This window comes from Dendronephthya gigantea, unplaced genomic scaffold (assembly GCF_004324835.1).
Source record: "Dendronephthya gigantea isolate DGI-Jeju-01 unplaced genomic scaffold, DenGig_1.0 000103F, whole genome shotgun sequence".
Lineage (NCBI taxonomy): Eukaryota > Metazoa > Cnidaria > Anthozoa > Malacalcyonacea > Nephtheidae > Dendronephthya > Dendronephthya gigantea.
Genome location: NW_021163113.1, coordinates 396,157 through 415,431, shown reverse-complemented (window position 1 = coordinate 415,431; position 19,275 = coordinate 396,157). Strand labels below are relative to the sequence as shown.

The 19,275-nt window shown below is 34.9% G+C and overlaps 1 protein-coding gene across 1 annotated transcript; it reads left to right on the top strand.

Moving 5' to 3' along the window:
• The first annotated feature begins 5,636 nt into the window (after positions 1 to 5,636).
• On the top strand, positions 5,637 to 6,904 carry LOC114534595. Its single transcript, XM_028556056.1, has 3 exons — positions 5,637 to 5,775; positions 6,296 to 6,532; positions 6,729 to 6,904. Exons 1-3 carry the CDS (start codon positions 5,637 to 5,639, stop codon positions 6,902 to 6,904), a joined length of 552 nt encoding a protein of 183 aa, XP_028411857.1.
• The last annotated feature ends 12,371 nt before the right edge of the window (positions 6,905 to 19,275 follow it).

Sequence of the window (19,275 nt, the reverse complement as noted above, 5' to 3'; positions counted from 1 at the left end):
ATCTATCATTCAAGTTTAACTGACACAACTTAGCACAATCAGCTGGGTGACCTAGTCCATGGACGTAAATTCAGTAAGGACCCTTTACTGAACCCACATCGGCCTTTAAGCTATCTCCGGAGTACGACAGTGAACTATATATGTGATCTGGGACGATAACTCAGACAGCAAGTTTGAAGCCAATTTGAAGCCGAAATAAGTACCAGTGCCAGTCCCTTTCTAATGTTTTCCAAACAGTTCTCTACTATTTAAATATCATTATATATTACAGACCAATATTATTAAATTTCTATGTAATGATGTCGTTTAAATTGGCGGTTTGGGATGTTTCTGATTGCCTAATCGCGGTCAGGTTATAATCGGGAAATGCTTTGCTCTCAAAACAATGCTACAGTTTAAACATTTCTCAAACGTTGCCTTATATAGCCTTTTTAATAGACCTCCTTTCCCCTTTTAGATTTCAAGCGTGCAATGCGTGATGGCATTTGATTATCAAAGCAATTTGAGTTGTGATTTCGCTATGTTCAGGAGCGATTCAGTTAAAAAAAGAAGCAAAAAGAATTGGGAAGGTTCTTACAAAGAAAATCGCTTCTAGCCGGAGCGGTATCGCAACTCAAAGTTGCTTGATAATCAACTACCGTCACGCACTGCACGCTTGAAAGCTAAAAGAAAAAAGGTCTGTTATTTGTTAAAATAACATTTTTTATTATCTTACGCACGACTGCAGCTTGACAATTATCAGCAGAACAATATTTTCATAGGATGAGCCCTAAACAGAGGCAACAGAAACCAATTATATTTGGAAACTGTAAAGAAGTTTTTCAGACCTTAATAATATTTTACTTTGCTGCAAACCTCGTTTTTGGAGAGAAAGAAGAGGAATCCGAATTTTGTAAAACGGGATGGTTGGAATTCGTCAAAGATAGAAAGGAATGGGAGAAAGAATGTTTACAGGAAGACACTATAAAAATATCTCCGTGTTGTAAGGAGACAGCTGACTATCTCGAAGACAGATATGAAAATTACGTAAATGTGTGCCCTATCATTGGTAAGATTTCTATCACTTTTCGTATTAAGTGGTAAGAGTTTAGTGCATTTGCATGGTTATGCTGGACGGGACGGTTGCAAAATGGGAGCAAAGGAATGGGAGAAACTTTTAAAGGAATTTTAACCCCTCCCCTAAGCACGGTACAATGTGTACCTCCTCATGGTTGGTTGTTGTCTCTGCTGGTCGTTCGTGCATCATACCAAGATGTGCGTTGCGCCGTATCAGATCTCGTAGAGCATTAATTAGGAGCAGTGGCGTCGCTTGCATCGATAAGTGGGGTGGACATATTCATATATTCATGTTAACAAACCGTTAAAACAATCAATTCGAAAAGAAATGAATCATGTAAAATACGAATAAATAAATAAGTCCACCCCACTTACCAAGCTGGCAACGCAACTGATTAGGAATGACCAGGGCAGCTAAAAGCATAATTTTTTTCTTAGGGCGTAAGTGTTTTTGCAATTTCGAAGAGAAACAAATTGAGCGCATTACGTACAGTAACACGTCAGAACCATTGTCGTGGACCAAACCAAATAATTATATGCATGAAAAAGTTCCAAATCAGTCATCAGTTCGTTGAACAAAACATAAAGTCACCGCACAAATTTCCTGTCGGTTTGAATGAAATCAAGAATGTCTTTGAACTGTATGGAGGGATGAACATGACGTGTACCATTACAGTCTATGTTAAGTCTTGTAATGACAATGGTAAGCTTGGTTTACTTATAATACATTTACAATCCTTACGAATATTTGATATGCATGGTTCTGGATTTTGAATCTTATCTTGCAATATTTTTTTGTAAAATAATTATAAAGTTTACGTTAATTGTAAACAAGTTCTCTACTGCATGTTTAGAAATTGAAGAAATGGATCAGGAAAATGGCAACGAACGAGGTAAAACTACTATGACCATCAACAAATATAAAAAAGTAATCGACTATTTCTTTTTCATTGTAAATTAAACTCCAAAATGTTTAGTTGATTAAAAAAAATTCAGTGCATGCAGGTACATCCGCGGTTAGTCTTCATCGTGCATTCGCTTTGAAAACTTAATTTCAACTTAGGTATAACTAATAAATTACATTGATAAAAAGCAATGACTTCTGTGGCATTCACAAGCCACTCTATGCCAGGCTTAAAATTTCAACGAGCAATATGCGACAGCTGCTTCGCAAATTTTGAGCTCGTACTACTCAATGATTGTTTCTTTACCTACTCTTTTAATATTACAATATTAATCATACTTTTGCGCATATATGCATGGTTACCTAATAATAGTACAATTAATAGTACAGCCGATGTTTTCTTACAACGAGAATTTGTTATCAAAATACTGCGTGGGGGATTTTTTCGCCTGAAATTTCTTTCGAGAAAGGTCTTCTTTTAAAACAACCTTAATTTGCAGAGTATAAATGTCGAAAGAATGCGCGTCAAAGTTATGCTTGAGAAACTGACTCTGCTTGTGCCACCCATAACAATGAATAGCAGCTACGTATACATAGTTTCAGATTGCAAAAAAGATATCCTCGTTCTTTGGGACAACTCGAATTCTGTTAACTCTAAATTCACCTCGGTTGTGAAAGAATTCCTTAAGACGTTTGTCGGGAATAAAAAGCTGGGCGTGAAAGAACAAGGCACTTATCTTGGTTTCATCATCCTCTCCAACGACAACCGAACTGTGAAGTCATTAAAAGTTGGGGAAATCAAGAAGAAAACAGAGTTGATCCAGTGGTTGAATAGTTTTGAGTATGAAAATGGCTCCGTCGTCAATACGACTTTCATAAACAGAGAATTTGAACTTGCCTACAATGTAAGTTAATCCTATATAGCTCAAGGGCCGGTTGTCCAAAGCTAGGTTAGCGCTAACCCTGGGTTACATTTGACTCAGTTGTTTTGGTTTATATGCTTCTGGACTGCTTTTCGTTTCAAGACTTAGCAAAATAAGACTTCTATTTACCCACAAAATATTTATGGGAAAACATGTTCAACTGCATAACCGAGCAATTAAAAAAACTGATGCACAAATTTAAGTTAACCGATAGGGTTAATGTAACCCGCTTTTGAACAACCGGCTCCTGGAGCCAGAAAACTAGTGCGGTTGCAAATAGGGCTATTGGAATTTTTACCCTTAAAAACATATATAATATACCCTTATGTTCTCATGGGACACACATCTCATCACTATAACTTATGGTAAAGTTAATTTATTCTGATGTTAGCAGCAGAATTCTCCACAAAGTGAGATCATAATATGTTTTACTTCCACAAAAAACATTTATTTTTAAAATTCAATTGAAGACAAAAGTATAGAATTCCATTCAAAGTTTTCAAATTTTTTTAAAGATTTTTAACGACAGTAGTCCAAAGAATGTCCGTCCGGAGGTGGAGGATGTTATTCTGCTGTTAATCAGCGGAGCACTCAATGCTTCAGAAAATGAAACAAAGCTTGTAGATGAATATACCAGAATAGTAAAGAAGAAAAACATCAACATTAGCATTGTTGGCTTGGCTATCGGCAATAAAGATAAGGTCAAAGTGTTCAAAACTTATGTGGAGCGCGGGGCGTCACAAAAACTAATATTTGAGTCAAATTTGGAAGAGTTGGACAAAGTTGTGAATCAATCAGTTAATGCTTCTTGTGAGACACCGGGTAAGTAAAAACAAAGGGTTTGTTAAAAAATATATTTTTTCATCTTTTTCTGTTCGTTGATGATTTCTGTGTATAAAATACTTTACCTAGCTAATAACTGTCGCTGGCGGAGGTAGGTTTTACGCAGTCTTTGAGTACTCCTAAATTTGCTTCTTGAATCGCTATGTGCTCTTTGTTTCGTGAAAGCAATGCATTTTTGACATTTTTCTCTACAGGTCAATGCAGATGTAGAGATGGCGGTACTAATCAGTTTACTGCATATGTTAAACCTTATGAATATCAAGGGTTGGTCCATTGGCCAGTACCCGAAGTTACGTGCTCTGATTTTAAAATCAGTCAGATCCATCCACCTGGCGTCACGTCCCCTGCGAATTTCTCGCTGGGCAAGCACGTGATCACCTACTTGTACTCGTATAAACAATATGGACAGATTCTCGAATTTAAATGTTTTGCCAAATTCACAGTTGTCCGTAAGTGACGGTATCCCGAGACGTTTTGATGTTTTTCTATCCACCTAACATAGCATGCATGTATTTTCATTAAGGAAAACATTAAAATACAACTTCATGCAGTAAGGTAGCAAATAACGGAAGGATGAAAACCAAATCGCTGGTTTTATGTTATATCAACGTTCCACAATTGTTTGAATTTTTCATTTAGGTTGTGATTGTCCATGCACCCAAACGGTGACTTCTCGAGTTAAAAAAGAACAGAAATATATCTTAGTCAGTTGGTCACAACCTAAGCCTAGATGTCCGACCACACCAAGTCCAGCCAATCCGGACAAAACCAGTGATCTGTTTTCTATTGGTAACTACACGCTGTACTACAACTACACGTACAACGGCAAACATCAAACATTTGGTATCCAATGTCATGTAAAAATTGTTGTCACAGGTATAATAATGTTGTTAATTGGGATTACTTTCATAAAGTAGTATAGTGCACTCTGTTTTACTTTACTTTCTGGGCCGTTGCGAGTGAAATGAATCAGGGGCTTGCAGCACTAATTTTATCCGAATTTTACAATTTTCTGCCTCAGACGGAATTTTTGTATTTCATCGAGAACGTCAGCAAACAATAACTCGCAAACAATTTTTCTTTGTGAGAAAGCATATCGATAAATAATATTAATAACATGCAGGGATACAGATACAGATGAGAAATGGTATATAATCTATAAGCTTCTAGGTGTTTGAAGCAAGTAGCTAGGTGCCTGTTTTCATTTATTCCGTATTTGCATGCTGTCATTAAAAGATACAGTTTACTTGTACACGGGCTTAATATGTCATTTTGCTACATTATCTCGTACAAAGCTGTCACAACATTCAAAATGGTTTTTGAAAGTGTAAATTTGTACTTTGATGAAACAAATGTCACCTAAAAACGTCAGTAGCGTAGCCAGCCTGACGATTTTCCCAATATGCTAATATTTTGGTGTTCATGCATTGACAGTGAAAACAATAAATTTCTAGGGAAATGAATAATTATAATAACATGAAATTTACATATGCATAGCGGGACAAAATCGTCAGGCTGGCTACGCCACTGAAAAACGTTAAAGTCGCAGCTGCAAAATGCCATGCAATATTCCCTGCATAAGTATTCGAAGAGTAAGTATATAAAATAAAATTTGACGTTTAGTCCATGAAGATTTGTATATACTGTTTTGATGTATTGAAGGTTGAATTTTTAAACAACGGCTGTTAAACTGCGTAAAAATATTATTTTTCTCTTTATTTACACTTCAATGGTTTTGGTGTTTTTTGGAACAACGCCGTGGATTTTATCGATATGGCTTTTTCTTTTTAGGGTGGTGTGCTTGCGATGGTGATATTTCAACGGAACAGTACACCAAGCCAGGGGAAAACACCATTTTCTTGTCATGGTTGGAACCTGAACTGAACTGCTACAAGCCTGTTGAAACTGAGATGACCGTGTATCCTCCTAACACAAAAAATCCACAGGAGTTTGGCTTCGGAGAGCACAAAATTAAATACACTTTTGCGTACGAAAATAGTGATAAAATATGGACCAGCGACGATTGTCTATTTACTGTCAATGTCGGTGGTAAGTTTTTATAGCGCATAAAACAGGTTAAAATGATAAAACAGGTTAAAATGGTAATAGTATTGGTCTACACTGGCAAAAAAAACGCAGGAATAACGCATACATATTTGAAAAACTATTATTTTCACTAAATAATCATGCAGATGAATAAGTTTCAGACATGTGATTAGGCGATAGAAAAGCCAAAATACAAATCTCATGACCAATATAGGACAGTTGCGGAAAAGTCATCGCGAGAATAGAATGTCCTTTTTTCGGTTTCATAAAGACTCATTTTAAAATCATCTCCAGAGCATAACCAGAGAGGAAGAGAATGCAAAGCATGCACATTCTATATGTATTTAAAGTCGTACCAGGTTGAAAACCTTGAAGGTCTTAGGTTATCATCGAAAAAGTCTTTCGTTCTTTTACGGAACGTTTCCCATTTGTCACTTAAAGTAATACTCTTTACTTCCATTATTCATTAATGAATTGTTAAGCACATGGGCGTTTTATGTAATAAGAATATTTATATTTTAAGCATGCGAATGTCCAAGCACACAGACGATAAGAGCTGAAGTTAAACTCGGCCAGACAAAAGCCAATGTCAGTTGGTTGGAACCTAAGCCTAGTTGCCCAACTACGGCCGATGCAGGCAACCCAAGCAATACGAGTGGAAATTTTTCGGTCGGTAAACACAAACTCGTTTACAAGTACAAACACAGCACCGATTTTCAAACCTTTTATATGCAATGTGATGTGAACATTATTGTGACAGGTAGGACAGTGGCTACGGTATAATATTTATATAAAAAGAGCAACCTCTGTGTGGGAACTTGATTGTTGTGAGAAACTTTGCCCAAAAAATCTCAAAACAAAAATACGCTAGTGGAAACAAACACTAAAGTTCTAAAAACTTTAATTTCCACGTTTAATAGTTTAAATCTGATTAATTTCCACGTTTATATTTTTAGGAGATTACTGCGGCACAACAGCCTATGATCCAGCCACTTATATTTGCTGTTGTGGCAAGGCTTACCTTAAGAAACCTGATCACATGTGTTGTGGCACAAAATACTACGATACTGCTAGCATGATATGCTGTCAAGATGACAGTCTCGTGTCTGTTGAAGGACATTGTCCACTTTAGATGCGAAACATACTACATAACGTCGCGTCGAATTTTTGATCCTTCGTTTTCGTATATTAAATGATTAGTATTTTATATTATATCAAAGGTATGACTAGTGACAGACTAATGCCTTGCAGAGATTTTCAGTTCGTTCAGTACGCTAGTATTAAGCTAATACGCTGCAAGCTTTGAGATAAAACGGCCATTATAGTTAAAAATTATTTGCGCTTCCTTTTAAATGTTTCCATTATGACTGTATGGTTCATTATGAGTAAGCAATAAATTAATTGTATTTGATCTAAAGCATTGCGTTTGTGTAAAGCATCTGCTGGCGGATAACTGAGTTTTGCCTGATTATGCGATTTAACTGACAAATATTCGCTAATATGATCAATTTTTTTATTTGAATAATTTTTTGACACTTTAATTAAAACTAATTAAAACTAATTAACTATTCTAACTAAAATACATTTTCAATGTGACAGTTTAATTAAAACTCTCAAATAGAATTAAAATCTAAAAACCCCAGCAACCTTAGCATTTAGCGCAAAATCGTCTACTACTTCAGGTTCTTTTCTATAAAAAGCTGATCTAGACCCCCTTACACTCACATGTATCGATCATATAGGATCCCAGAAGAGATTGAAAGATTGAAGAAACGTTATGACAACTGCATATTGTTCGTGATCTCTCTCTGCTAATTTCTGCGCCAACTGAGCAAGAAACTTGTGACATTCAGATTATGCTAATCAAATTGCTTTTACCAACTAAATGTATGATGATAGTCAATTATTGGACGAGGTCGATTTGTCGGTGGCAAGCAGACGATATTTAACGAGAACCGAGTTCAATGATCGTTTTATGATTCACTTATCAAGCTTCGTTTTATCTTTTATTATAAGACATTGTGACTAAAGCGAATTCCGAGCAGTGAAGATTTACAGTAAAGTTCCATCGCCGTCTTTCTTTCTTGCTCCTGCATAAAACTTGCAAAGGACGTTGGTAAAAGTTCTTTTGAGCCAACTAGATCATCTTTTGCTTTCGATTTGTTCTGCTTTTAAATACTGGCGAAAGACATTGACAGCGGTTTTAGTCGCTTTTTTGGTATTTTCCGCGTTTTTTTCTTCGAGTAAGCCAGACAGCTCATTTTCCGAAAGTTTAGAGAAAAGAGTCACCATGCATTGTGTACAAAATTGAAGCCAATGTGCATGTTCAGAGTATTATTTCTAGCAGAGCAACATCTTCAAAAAATGCGCATGCTCAGACTATTATTTTCACGCAGTTATTTGCAGGTAAATGAAAAAATGCTCATAATTAAATCAATTTAATATAACTAATTAATTAATAATGGTAATTGCACTGAGCAGAGTGCAATTTGATTTGAAATCAAACGCGTGATTACAATTTTCAATAAAAAGTTTGATTTCACATCAAAATTGCACGACACAGAGTGCAATTTCCACTTTATTATATTCATTTTGAAATCATACAAAAAATTAAACAAATTCAAAACGATTTATTGGTCAAAAGAACTGTAAACGGTGTAAAATATGAGTAATTTTATTTTGTTCCATTTCCCCCCGTAATTTGATTGGATAGTTACACTGAAATACAAAATCTGATTGGTTATTGTGGTGCAGAGCTTCAATCTTATTAGCTTATAAATGATGTGATTAATCCAAGAAACACCATTGATTTCAAATGAATATAATAAAATATATAAATACGTTTATTAGTACTATATTGTTTATTCGTAATTAGCTGAGCGTGAGCTGCTGAACAGAATATCTGTATTTATTATGTTATAGATTAGAAAGTTTTATATATTTATTAAATGAAAAATCATGTTATGTCTGAGTATTATGCACCATAGAAATAATAGACATCATGTCGAGTCATCTAAGTATATATTAATGCTTGTCATGTGGACCGCGTGTCTCAGCTATGATGCAATTTTGCTTTGCCCAAGTTCAGCGCAACACATTTCACAAGACAATGGACACTCATCATATAATACACTGAAAAATTTGACAAGTCTGTGGGAAGGGGTGAATTGCTACAATTGCATGACACTTCTTGTCATTTCATGAAAATTCTTCCTTGACATGCCAAAATTTTGACTGACATAAAAACCAGATTCGCTCCTAGTGATTCTCATCAGATTCTATCAAATTACATCATTTACATGTTTTAGCGGAGCACTCAATGCTTCAGAAAATCAAACAAAGCTTGTAGATGAATATACCAGAATAGTAAAGAAGAAAAATATCAACATTAGCATTGTTGGCTTGGCTATCGGCAATGAAGATAAGGTCAAAGTGTTCAAAACTTATCTGGAGCGCGGGGCGTCACAAAAACTAATATTTGAGACTGAGTCAAATTTGGAAGAGTTGGACAAAGTTGTGAATCAATTAGTTAATTAATGCTTCTTGTGAGACACCGGGTAAGTAAAAAACAAAGGGTTTGTTAAAAAAATACATTTTATCATTTTTTGTTGTTCGTTGATGATTTCTGTATATAAAATACTTTACCTAGCTAATAACTGTCGCTGGCTGAGGTATATACAGTAGGTTTACGCAGTCTTTGAGTACTCTCAAATTTGTTTCTTGAATCGCGTACGTACTCTTTGTTTCGTAAAAGCAATACGATTAACATTTTTCTCTCCAGGTGAATGCAGATGTAGAGATGGCGGTACTAATAATTTTGCTACATATGCTAAGCCTTATGAAAATCAAGGGTTGGTCCATTGGCCAGTACCCGAAGTTACGTTCTTTGCGTAACGATTAAGGGGATGGTGCACATTTTATTTTTTAAAAGAAAATTAATCATAATACAAAAACTTCACAAAATTTTTCACAAATATTCATGGGCATAATACCGATCATATTACACCTCACTATACGACAAACTATGCTTTTATAAGCTTTAAACTTCGACTTTCATGTTCCAACAAAGAAATTTGTAAGTCTGTGTGCTAAACTGGTTTGTTAGATAAAAATGTTGACAGGAAAGCTTAGGTTGATGTAAATATTACATAATATTATGAAAATATTACTATATTTTTGTTTCCGAAAAATAGAAATGCTATCGACTCATTTGAGTTTTTATATCAAAGTTAAAGCCGTTCCTTGACATTCAGGGAAGCTCAATTCCACGTATACTAAATTAATTAAGATCAGTTCTTTAATACATTTTTCCAGTTGTCTTGTGTCTGTTATGCCCCTTTGCCTGTAATATCTTGTCATGTACTATCGTAAACCCATGCATCTATCCCATCTCCTCCCCCGGGTCTAGTTTTTTAACACCTTGTAAATGGATTATATTCAAATCTTATATTATTTTATATCATTTAGTCTGAAGAAGTTAAAGACAAAACGTTCCAAATAAAATTATTTGTAAATCTTTATTGTTTTTACAGCCATCTTAAAATTACATTTTGGGCAGATTTGCATGGATACATACATTAATTGGGTTAATGTTAACTGTATACACTGTACTTGGACTTTAGAATGCATGCAAGAGACATGCTCGTGATTTGGGATAATTCCGCATCTGTTGGCATTGGCAATTTCCTGGATAATGTGCTGCCTTTCCTAAAGAAGTTAGTCGCAAATCCGAAACTTGATGTGGGAGAAGATGGCACTCATATTGGTTTTATCACTTTCGCCAGTGAGGACAAGACCAGGCATTTGTTGAAGATTGGGTCGAAAGTTGACCAAGAAAATTTGCAGTCTTGGTTGGATGACTTAGACTACCAAAGAGATTTAATGGGTGCATACACCTTCACGGGTAAAGCATTCAAGTTTGCAAGTGATGTAAGTAAACCGACCTTTAGAATTAAGGCTGTGCTATTTAAACGAAGGAATAATTTCTGAGTTTAAGTGAAGATCCCGCGACAATTATCTAGGCGGTGCAAGCAATTTCTGCTCATAATAGGACTACTTCAACTGTTGCATTTTTTGTACATACTTATACGCACGTAAAAGTTTAAATGATCTTATGCATGCATTTAACGATTGATAGAAGATGCATAGGCTCGGATTTTATTGATTTACTCAACAACCTAAAAGGCTGTTACGTGCGAGTTCAAACGCGCTAAAAAGCCTTAAGCAAATTTCCAGGCGTCGCAACATGTATGGCAGTTGGTATATTAAAAGAAACCTTTCCCTGTTTTTGTTCGTCCAACGTCTAAAAGACCCTGGGTACGACGTTGCAACGGTGAATGTTCTACCATTGGAATGTTCCTTAAATCCTCATAAGCAGTAAATATATACTTTTCATCATCATAAAAAACATAAAACAAAAAAATTGTATTCAATAACTTGTTAGCGCTGTGAGTAGTTGACAAGCAGCGGCTAATATTGTTTTGAAGTTACACTAAATCAAACTGGTTATGTTTTGCTGTATATACTTTGTTACGGCCATAATTTATTTACTTTTCGTTATTCCTAAGGAGTTCCGTTCAAAAAACCCATTAAACCACCGTAAAGATGTGGACGATGTCGTATTGTTATTCACCGATGGAAAACCGAGAGCAGCGAAGAAATATTTGATTAAAGAAGAATATGAAAGGGCTAATAAATGCTCGGCAGAGATGATGGCAAGGAATGTGTTTATCGTCGCCTTGGCAGTGGGAAATGAAGCGAAAAAGCATGACGTGCAGAAAAATATTGCCTCGTGGTCAAACCAAATGTTTATCTCACCGTTTCATGAATTGGACGAAGTTCGCAGAAAAATCGTCGATGAATTATGTAGCGGTAATTTTTTCCACTTATATTATACCGTTCTGCAATAATATTATATAACGAAAAAGTTAAATTAAAATCCGTTTGAAGAAATTAAAAAATTCACAAAGGTTAAATCACAAAGAATATTGTATAGTATGAACTTCGTAGAAAGCATATCCTGCTCTTTAGGAAAACGTAAATTTAGTCATTCGAGTTTAGGGTGCTTTAGCTCTGTTCAATTTTTTCCTATACTGTAACTAAAATTACCTTAAGAATGAATTTCTGTTGAAATTTTTAACAACTTTTTGCAAATTTTTTAAAACGTTTCACAAGTATTTCAAACATTTGAAACAAGCATTTAACAATTTGATTGTGGTAATCTAGACATACATGTAATATGCAATAGCCGACAAGGCGATCCAGCTAATCACGAATGCTGCTAGGATAAGATTCCTATGAAGAAACCTGGTTACAAATGTTGTGGCAGGAAATACTACAATCTTCATTACAATTTATGCTGCAATATCAGCCTCGTGTCGATTAGAGAGGACATTGTCCTTAATCGAAGTTTTATTAATTAATAAGTTATTTTTAACTTTCGCTTGCTAATATAATACACGTGGGGACGATATCAGTCGTAATATTTGTGATAATATACATATGCATGATTAGAGCACATTAATGCTTTGTATTCGCTAGGATTTTTTTCCATTTTACTAGTATAATTGAGTTAACTGCTTTAAATGTACGTAGTATGAGTGTACTGTATATGTATATACTAAATATCGTATTTGTTTATGCACATGAGAAATAGTCATGCATCCTAGCTGTACGTGTCCGTAAACTTTTCAGCGGCACTTCGCGTGAAATGCAAAAGAAATTTGTAAACATCTTTTGTAAAGAAAATCAATGGCTTCCGTTGGCGCTATTTGCTTTCTTTTCAGTGGAACAAATTGACAAAATAGTGCGAGCAAGAATGCGAAGAAATGTACAATAGTAGAGTCTGTAGAGAAACAGGTTTTTGTTTAATACTTTGGTAAAAAGAAGCCATTTGGGGGCGGGGGTAAGGTAAACTAAACTATATCAATATTTTATTTTTATATCAAATGCCTACCAGGCTACTAATGCGAATTCATGCGTTTGTCTCAATGAGCTATAATAAACTTTTTATTAACCTCGCTTGCTCGGTCTTTACCGAGAAATATCGGACCTTGATCTTTTGTAAAAACCTCGCTCGCGGTCTGTTTAAAAAGACGATATTTCTCGATAAAGACCTCACGCTCGGTTAATAAGAAATTATTGTTTTATAGGTGCTGTGTATTTTAAATGTGACTGGTTCATTCGTAGTCACGTGACTTTAAATGAATGCAATGTGAACAAGACGCCTGCTCAAGGCGTTACTCCGCCTGCAGGTGAGGAAACACTACAGGTGACAAAATGAGGTGCTTTTTGTACTGTTGCCAGTCAAACTGTTGTCTGTCATACTTTTGGGATTTTTTGTTATACATTTTGTATTAATTAATATGAAATTATTTATTAATGCATCTTTATTCATTGATGTAACTTTATTTAATGATATAACTTCATTCAGTTGCTTAACTTTGTTTACTGATGTAACTTCATTAATTAATATAACTTTACTCATTGTAACTTCATTGTTGGCATTCAAAGGCAAGTTGGCATTCAAAGTTCAAATGTGACTTGGTATTCAAATGTGACTTGGTATTCTAATGTGCATTCATGGAATTCACACTCAGGGACATTAATTTTTTTTTGCAACTTCCTGCAAATGAGTACCAAAACCTGGAAATTAGAACAAAAATAGTTTTATAAGTTTGGCAAATCAATCCGGTAATAGGAACAGTTTTAATACCCCTTTTAACCCTGTTATCGCTCGCTACTCTGGTTTATATAAATGATCACAAAGCCTGGTCAAATTGTAATCAGGACCTAATGTTTCGACAGTCCAGTCTACTGTCTTCATCAGGGGTGATCTAAAGCTGGAATCAAAGCTTCTTAGATACCCAAGGGATGATGTCACCTGCCAAAGACTGGATTGTCAAAATGTTGGGTCCTGATTACAATTCGACCAGGCTTTGTAATCATTTATACATTTAAAATAGACTCGGGTAAATACAAATATCGAATTCTTTGCATGCAGGGTCGCTAAACTTGTAGTATGTATAATTTCTGAGAGCAAACAGTACTTTGTATATACCTAGTTTGTATTAAAACACTACGTCAACGTGAATCACTAAATCAACTATAAAACAGAAAATCTTGGGTTTACTAATATGCAATTACCGCCACAGGATATGAATACGATCTAAATCTTAACAACTTACCTTTGTAGTTGTTGAACATGGTTCTGAAAGCTCTTTCAATTCGACATTCATATTTTTCAATTTTTCACAAGGGAAGAACGTCGATTCAAACACGAGGCACAAGGCCACGAAGAAAAATAAACATTGCACAAAATCAACCCAAAACCTCCCTAAATGCCAACTGATGTACATAATTCATCCGTGTAACCTAGGGCTTCTCGGTCAAAATGTTTTGGGTTACCTGTAGAAATGCCAACTTCTGTCGCCCAAAACTACGACTACGACGAAAAGGAAAAAAGACCATGGCATTTTAAGACTCCGCTGCGCATACGCAGGCGGAGTAAAAACTGTTGCCTACATATTGTCATATAATAGTTGTGTAACATGTATGTTTTTGTTCCTATATAACAAAATACTTAATGTACACTACCTCGGGAAACAGTGAGTTTTGTTTCCCCTTGAGTCACAATCAGAATCTTGGGAAAACAAAACTCACTATATCCCACGGGAGCATACATGCATTAAATGTATATTTTAATTTTCATTTCTCTTGACATTAGCTGTCATGTCTCCCTCTAAATTCTATAAGTAGGCATTTATTCATCTAATGAAAAGTTATCCTTACACCAATATTGACCACCCCTTGCATGACTCAAGTACTTAGTCTATACTTTCTATTCTTTCTGCATCGATTACAAAACTCTCTGAACAGGGCTGTTGGTAATCGGCATTTGTTTTGCATTAAAGCAGAAGAACTGCATGTATATAGGCGATCACATAATATAAACGGGGGAGATGGCTTACAACTAAAATTAGTATCAGAATGAGCTAAATAGAACATTTTGGAATGGCGCAGTATATATATATATATATATATATATATATATATATATATATATATATGTATAATATATATATAATATATATAATATATTATATATATATATATATATATATATATCTGTCGTTATCAATAAGGTTGTCAGCTGAAAATATATACAAATACCTAAATATCGATCACGTGATTGTACTGCATACGTTAATTTTGTGGGAAATCGTTGGAAATCTATCGTGAAAAATTCTTAAATGTCATAGTAAGGTAAATTATATTAATAATAATAAAGAAACAAGAGGTGAGTGAGCAAAATAAGCCATGTTTAATGGTCACGTGATTGATATTTATATATTTGTATATACATTGACATGGACTTAATGAACGACTGTATATATATACTAATGATATGATATAATATATATATATATATATATATATATATATATATATATATATATATATATATATATATATATATATATATATATATATATATATATATATATATATAAATATATGTATATACATATAGTATATACATATATTTATATATATATAAATATATGTATATACTACGATGCATCGTTGCAACGTAGACAACTGATCAGGACTGTTTGTAATTTGCGTTTGTTATGTATTAAAGCAGAAGAACGGCATGCATGTAGCCGATCACATAATAAAAAAGTGGGAGATGGCTTTACAACTATATAAAATTAGTGTCAGAATTAGCTAAATAAAACAGTATTTTTTGGAATGGCGCATGCACAGGAGCAACATACAATGAGGATAGTTGAGTTATAGTTTAAAAAAGTCACAACTTAGACAACAATAGGCAAACCGACTGAGAAATCAGCTGGGCAGCTCAGTCCACGGAAGAGCTTTCAAAACGAGGTGTCGTCACAATATCGACTATCGAGTATATGTCAATCGCAACCTATATAGTCCACAATAGACAAAAACCTTGAGAAGTCAGCTGGGAAACTCAGTCAACGAAAACGCTTTGAATGTTAGTCCGTCGTTCCACCCAGAAAGCTGAAGATTGTTGATCCTTTTTTCGTCAAAGATAATCGTTGTTCCCGGCCATTTACAGGTAAGTACGGTAGTGTGCATGCTGTGTAGTATAGCACGAAGTATAGTATTAGACAATCATAATTTTGATTTCGAAATTTTCTAGGCAATTTATAATTCGCAGTTTTTATCCAAGGATAGTCTGCAGAATTTAATTCCCAGTACCTCAACGCCCCCTTTTTGAATATCAACCCAACACGGGGAGATAGAAAAATTGAAAAAAAGTTTATAGAAAGGGTGATCTTTGCAAATTTCGTAAAATCTACCTTTACTGGTTGTGGCTTATGTTGTTTCTGATAGTGTGTAAATATATATATTGAGTCTGTGGCATCCAAATACGATGATCGTACAATCGTCTCTTTGAGTTGCCCAGGGCTTTTGGAGTTTGCACACCGCACTAGTCGCACTAATTTGACTGCGAGGCTTCTAAATGAGTATAGTTCATCAGAGAATTTAAATTCATTTTACATTTTACAACTCATTTACGCGCGCATGCATTTAATTTAAAATCATGCAGTGGTGTGATAAACTTCAGTGCCACTTGGTAAACGCGGACACCGCTCCCCGCCGTTTGAAGATTAGAACCGATTAGACTAAGCGGTCATATATAAAAAGCACCTTCGCTGTTACTTAAGGCAGGAATTAAACTTATTATTATGCTGCATGCATGTAGCATTGTTTTTATGTAAAATGATGTAAAAAAATACTCAAAAGTTTGTGGTCATCATATAACTGGAAAGTGTGCGCTTGTTTTCCACTATACAATAGAATCGAAGGACGGCTGCACCAGGTCGGTTGTTTTATGCATACTAAACATGCTAGTTCTTTCGATTTTTTTACCTAGCTTTTTCAAATAATTATTATATTATATATAATGTAGGATTCAGACTTTAGCGTGGGTGTATATAGCTACGTGCGTATGAAAAACGTCTAAGTGCATGAAAGGCAGTCCTTATCAAGTGCTTTGTTTGTTGTCCATACTCAAATTGCTTCTTTGAGAAGAGCATTAATTTTTGTAGTTTAAATTTTCCGTGCGTGCGGACATTTTTGCTTGAGATTAGTCAGTAATTAGACTAGACGGTTTGATTATTATACCAGCTATTTGCACTTCAGTATAATACTTTATTAGGATGAGGGCCGAGCTAAGGCAACAGAAACCAATTATATTTGGCAATTGTAAAGAAGTTCTGCAGACCTTAATAATGTTTTACTTTGCTGCAAACCTTGTTTTCGGAGAGAAAGAAGAGGAATCTGAGTTTTGTAGAACAGGATGGTCGGAATTCGTCAAAGATAGAAAGGAATGGGAGAAAGAATGTTTACAGGAAGACACTATAAACATATCTCCGTGTTGTAAGGAGACAGCTGACTATCTCGAAGACAGATATGAAAATTACATAAATGTGTGCCCTATCATTGGTAAGATTTCTATCGCTTTTGGTATTAAATGGCAAGACTTTAGGTGCTGCTGATTGACTTTTATATATATATATATATACACTATCGACTTTTATTATTACTATACTACTGTGTTGAAGTTACCATTTTTGTTCTAGAACATTTTCATTGATGGATACGATTAAACCACCTTAACTATGTGAACTAGAACGTGCCCATTTATTTAGATTAACCATACAGTTTCCCATCAATCATCATAAACTACATGGTTTAGCTAGCTATATAAATGCACAAACTCCAGAAACAGTCTGAGTAGAAGAGGTAAAGGCAGAGTTTTTTGGCAACAAAAAACCTCTCTTTTCGTTCATATTATTTTCAGTTGGATAGATTTTTCCATTCAAAAATGAATGACAATCTGACATCAATTTGGCGAAATATAATTGACACTCACTGAGTCGTATAAGACTTTTCGGAATTTGTATTCGCCTATAGCACAATAGAACGATAAGCCCAATAAAGAGAGTGCATGCTAACAATGCATTTCAAGTCGCGTTTTATCAATAATTTACCCCCGTTTACACGGTCACAGTTAATCTGGTTTAACTTGATCTTTGATTTTTCGAATCAGTGTAAATTAAGCGGAATTACTTTGCACTACCTGTACGGGGTGGATTGAATTAGGCGGATTATTTCAAAATTTCTTAAAGTGGTCATGAAACGCAGCTATGGTGCCAGTTAAACAAGTTCAATTTAGAAAACGGAAATAAAATATACATGACTGTTACGTCAGACGACAGAATTGACAAAATAGACCAAACTTTTAAAGAAGTTTTTACCCCTCTCCACAGCACAGTACCATGTGTGCCCTAGCTGTCATGGTTGGTTGCTGCATGCCTGTGTTGGTCGTCTGTGCATGCATGATACCAAGACATACGATCCACAGTTCTAGTTCTCGTGGAGCATCAAACACCTAAAAGAATTCATTTTCTTGTTAGGGCGTGAGTGTGTTTGTAATTTCCGAGAGAGAGAAATAGACCGCATTACGTACAGTAACACGTCAGACTCATTGTCGTGGACCAAACCAAATATTTCATGTTCGCAAAAGTTTCAAATCAATCATCAGCAAGTTGAACCAAATGTAAAATCACCGCACAGATTTCCTATTGGTTTGACTAAAATCAAGAATATCTTTAAACTGTATGGAGGGGAAAATCTGACGTGCAGCATATTAATCTATGTTCGCTCTTGTGATAATGGTAAGCTTGGTTTACTCAATAACAAATTTACAATTTCCCTCCAGCCGGTGCGGAGCACAGTGCGAGGGTATTAATTCCGCCCGGAGATTAGGAATTACACCCGGTAATTTGCGAGCTTTTTCATATAAATGCTTTTAAAAATTACACCAAATAAAATGGGAAAAATAAAAGCAAATCCAATGAAAATTATCAAGAAATATTTACTAAAAACAAAAAGGGTTGCTCTTCAAGATTAAAAAAGGAACGATTTATGCTTAATATAAAGCTTTGAAATTTTTTTTAATGTGCACGTGTCTATTTATAGCATATATACATAGTTGTTTATAATATTCTGTGTTTGCTATACTGTATATGAAGAAGGATGCAGTTTATTTACAGTAGGAGGCTAAAGTTTGAGTCCAGTAACTGTATTTCATTGCTTTAGCAGCATATGTTAATTTTCTACAGAAAACCTTACCGATAAGTGAAATAGAAAAAAGTAAATAAGTAAACTGAAAAATACTTGGTGCACAACAACTATGAGATGTTATGATATTCATTTAACGTATGTTAATGTGCAAACATGCATTACCTGTCAATGCTTAGTATCCCTCTTTTTTGCTCTTGAAACGGCCTTTATTCTCGCTGGCATAGATTCCATAGGTTTTTTAATGTCGCACGTTCAATACCTTGCCAGTATTCGTTGACCACTTGCGTCAAGTCGTCCTCGCTGGTGGGTCTGTGCCTCGCCTTTTTCCGGTTAAAACGGTCCAACAAGTGCTCCATAAGTTTTAGATCTGGAACT

What these genes read in the sequence shown, in the direction of transcription:
- LOC114534595 (XM_028556056.1), top strand. Translation starts at nt 5,637, where the DNA reads ATGACCGTGTATCCTCCTAACACAAAAAATCCACAGGAGTTTGGCTTC. An exon ending in ATTTACTGTCAATGTCGGTG is followed by an intron (nt 5,776 to 6,295) that starts GTAAGTTTTTAT and finishes TTATATTTTAAG; the next exon opens with CATGCGAATGTCCAAGCACA. An exon ending in TGTGAACATTATTGTGACAG is followed by an intron (nt 6,533 to 6,728) that starts GTAGGACAGTGG and finishes TTATATTTTTAG; the next exon opens with GAGATTACTGCGGCACAACA.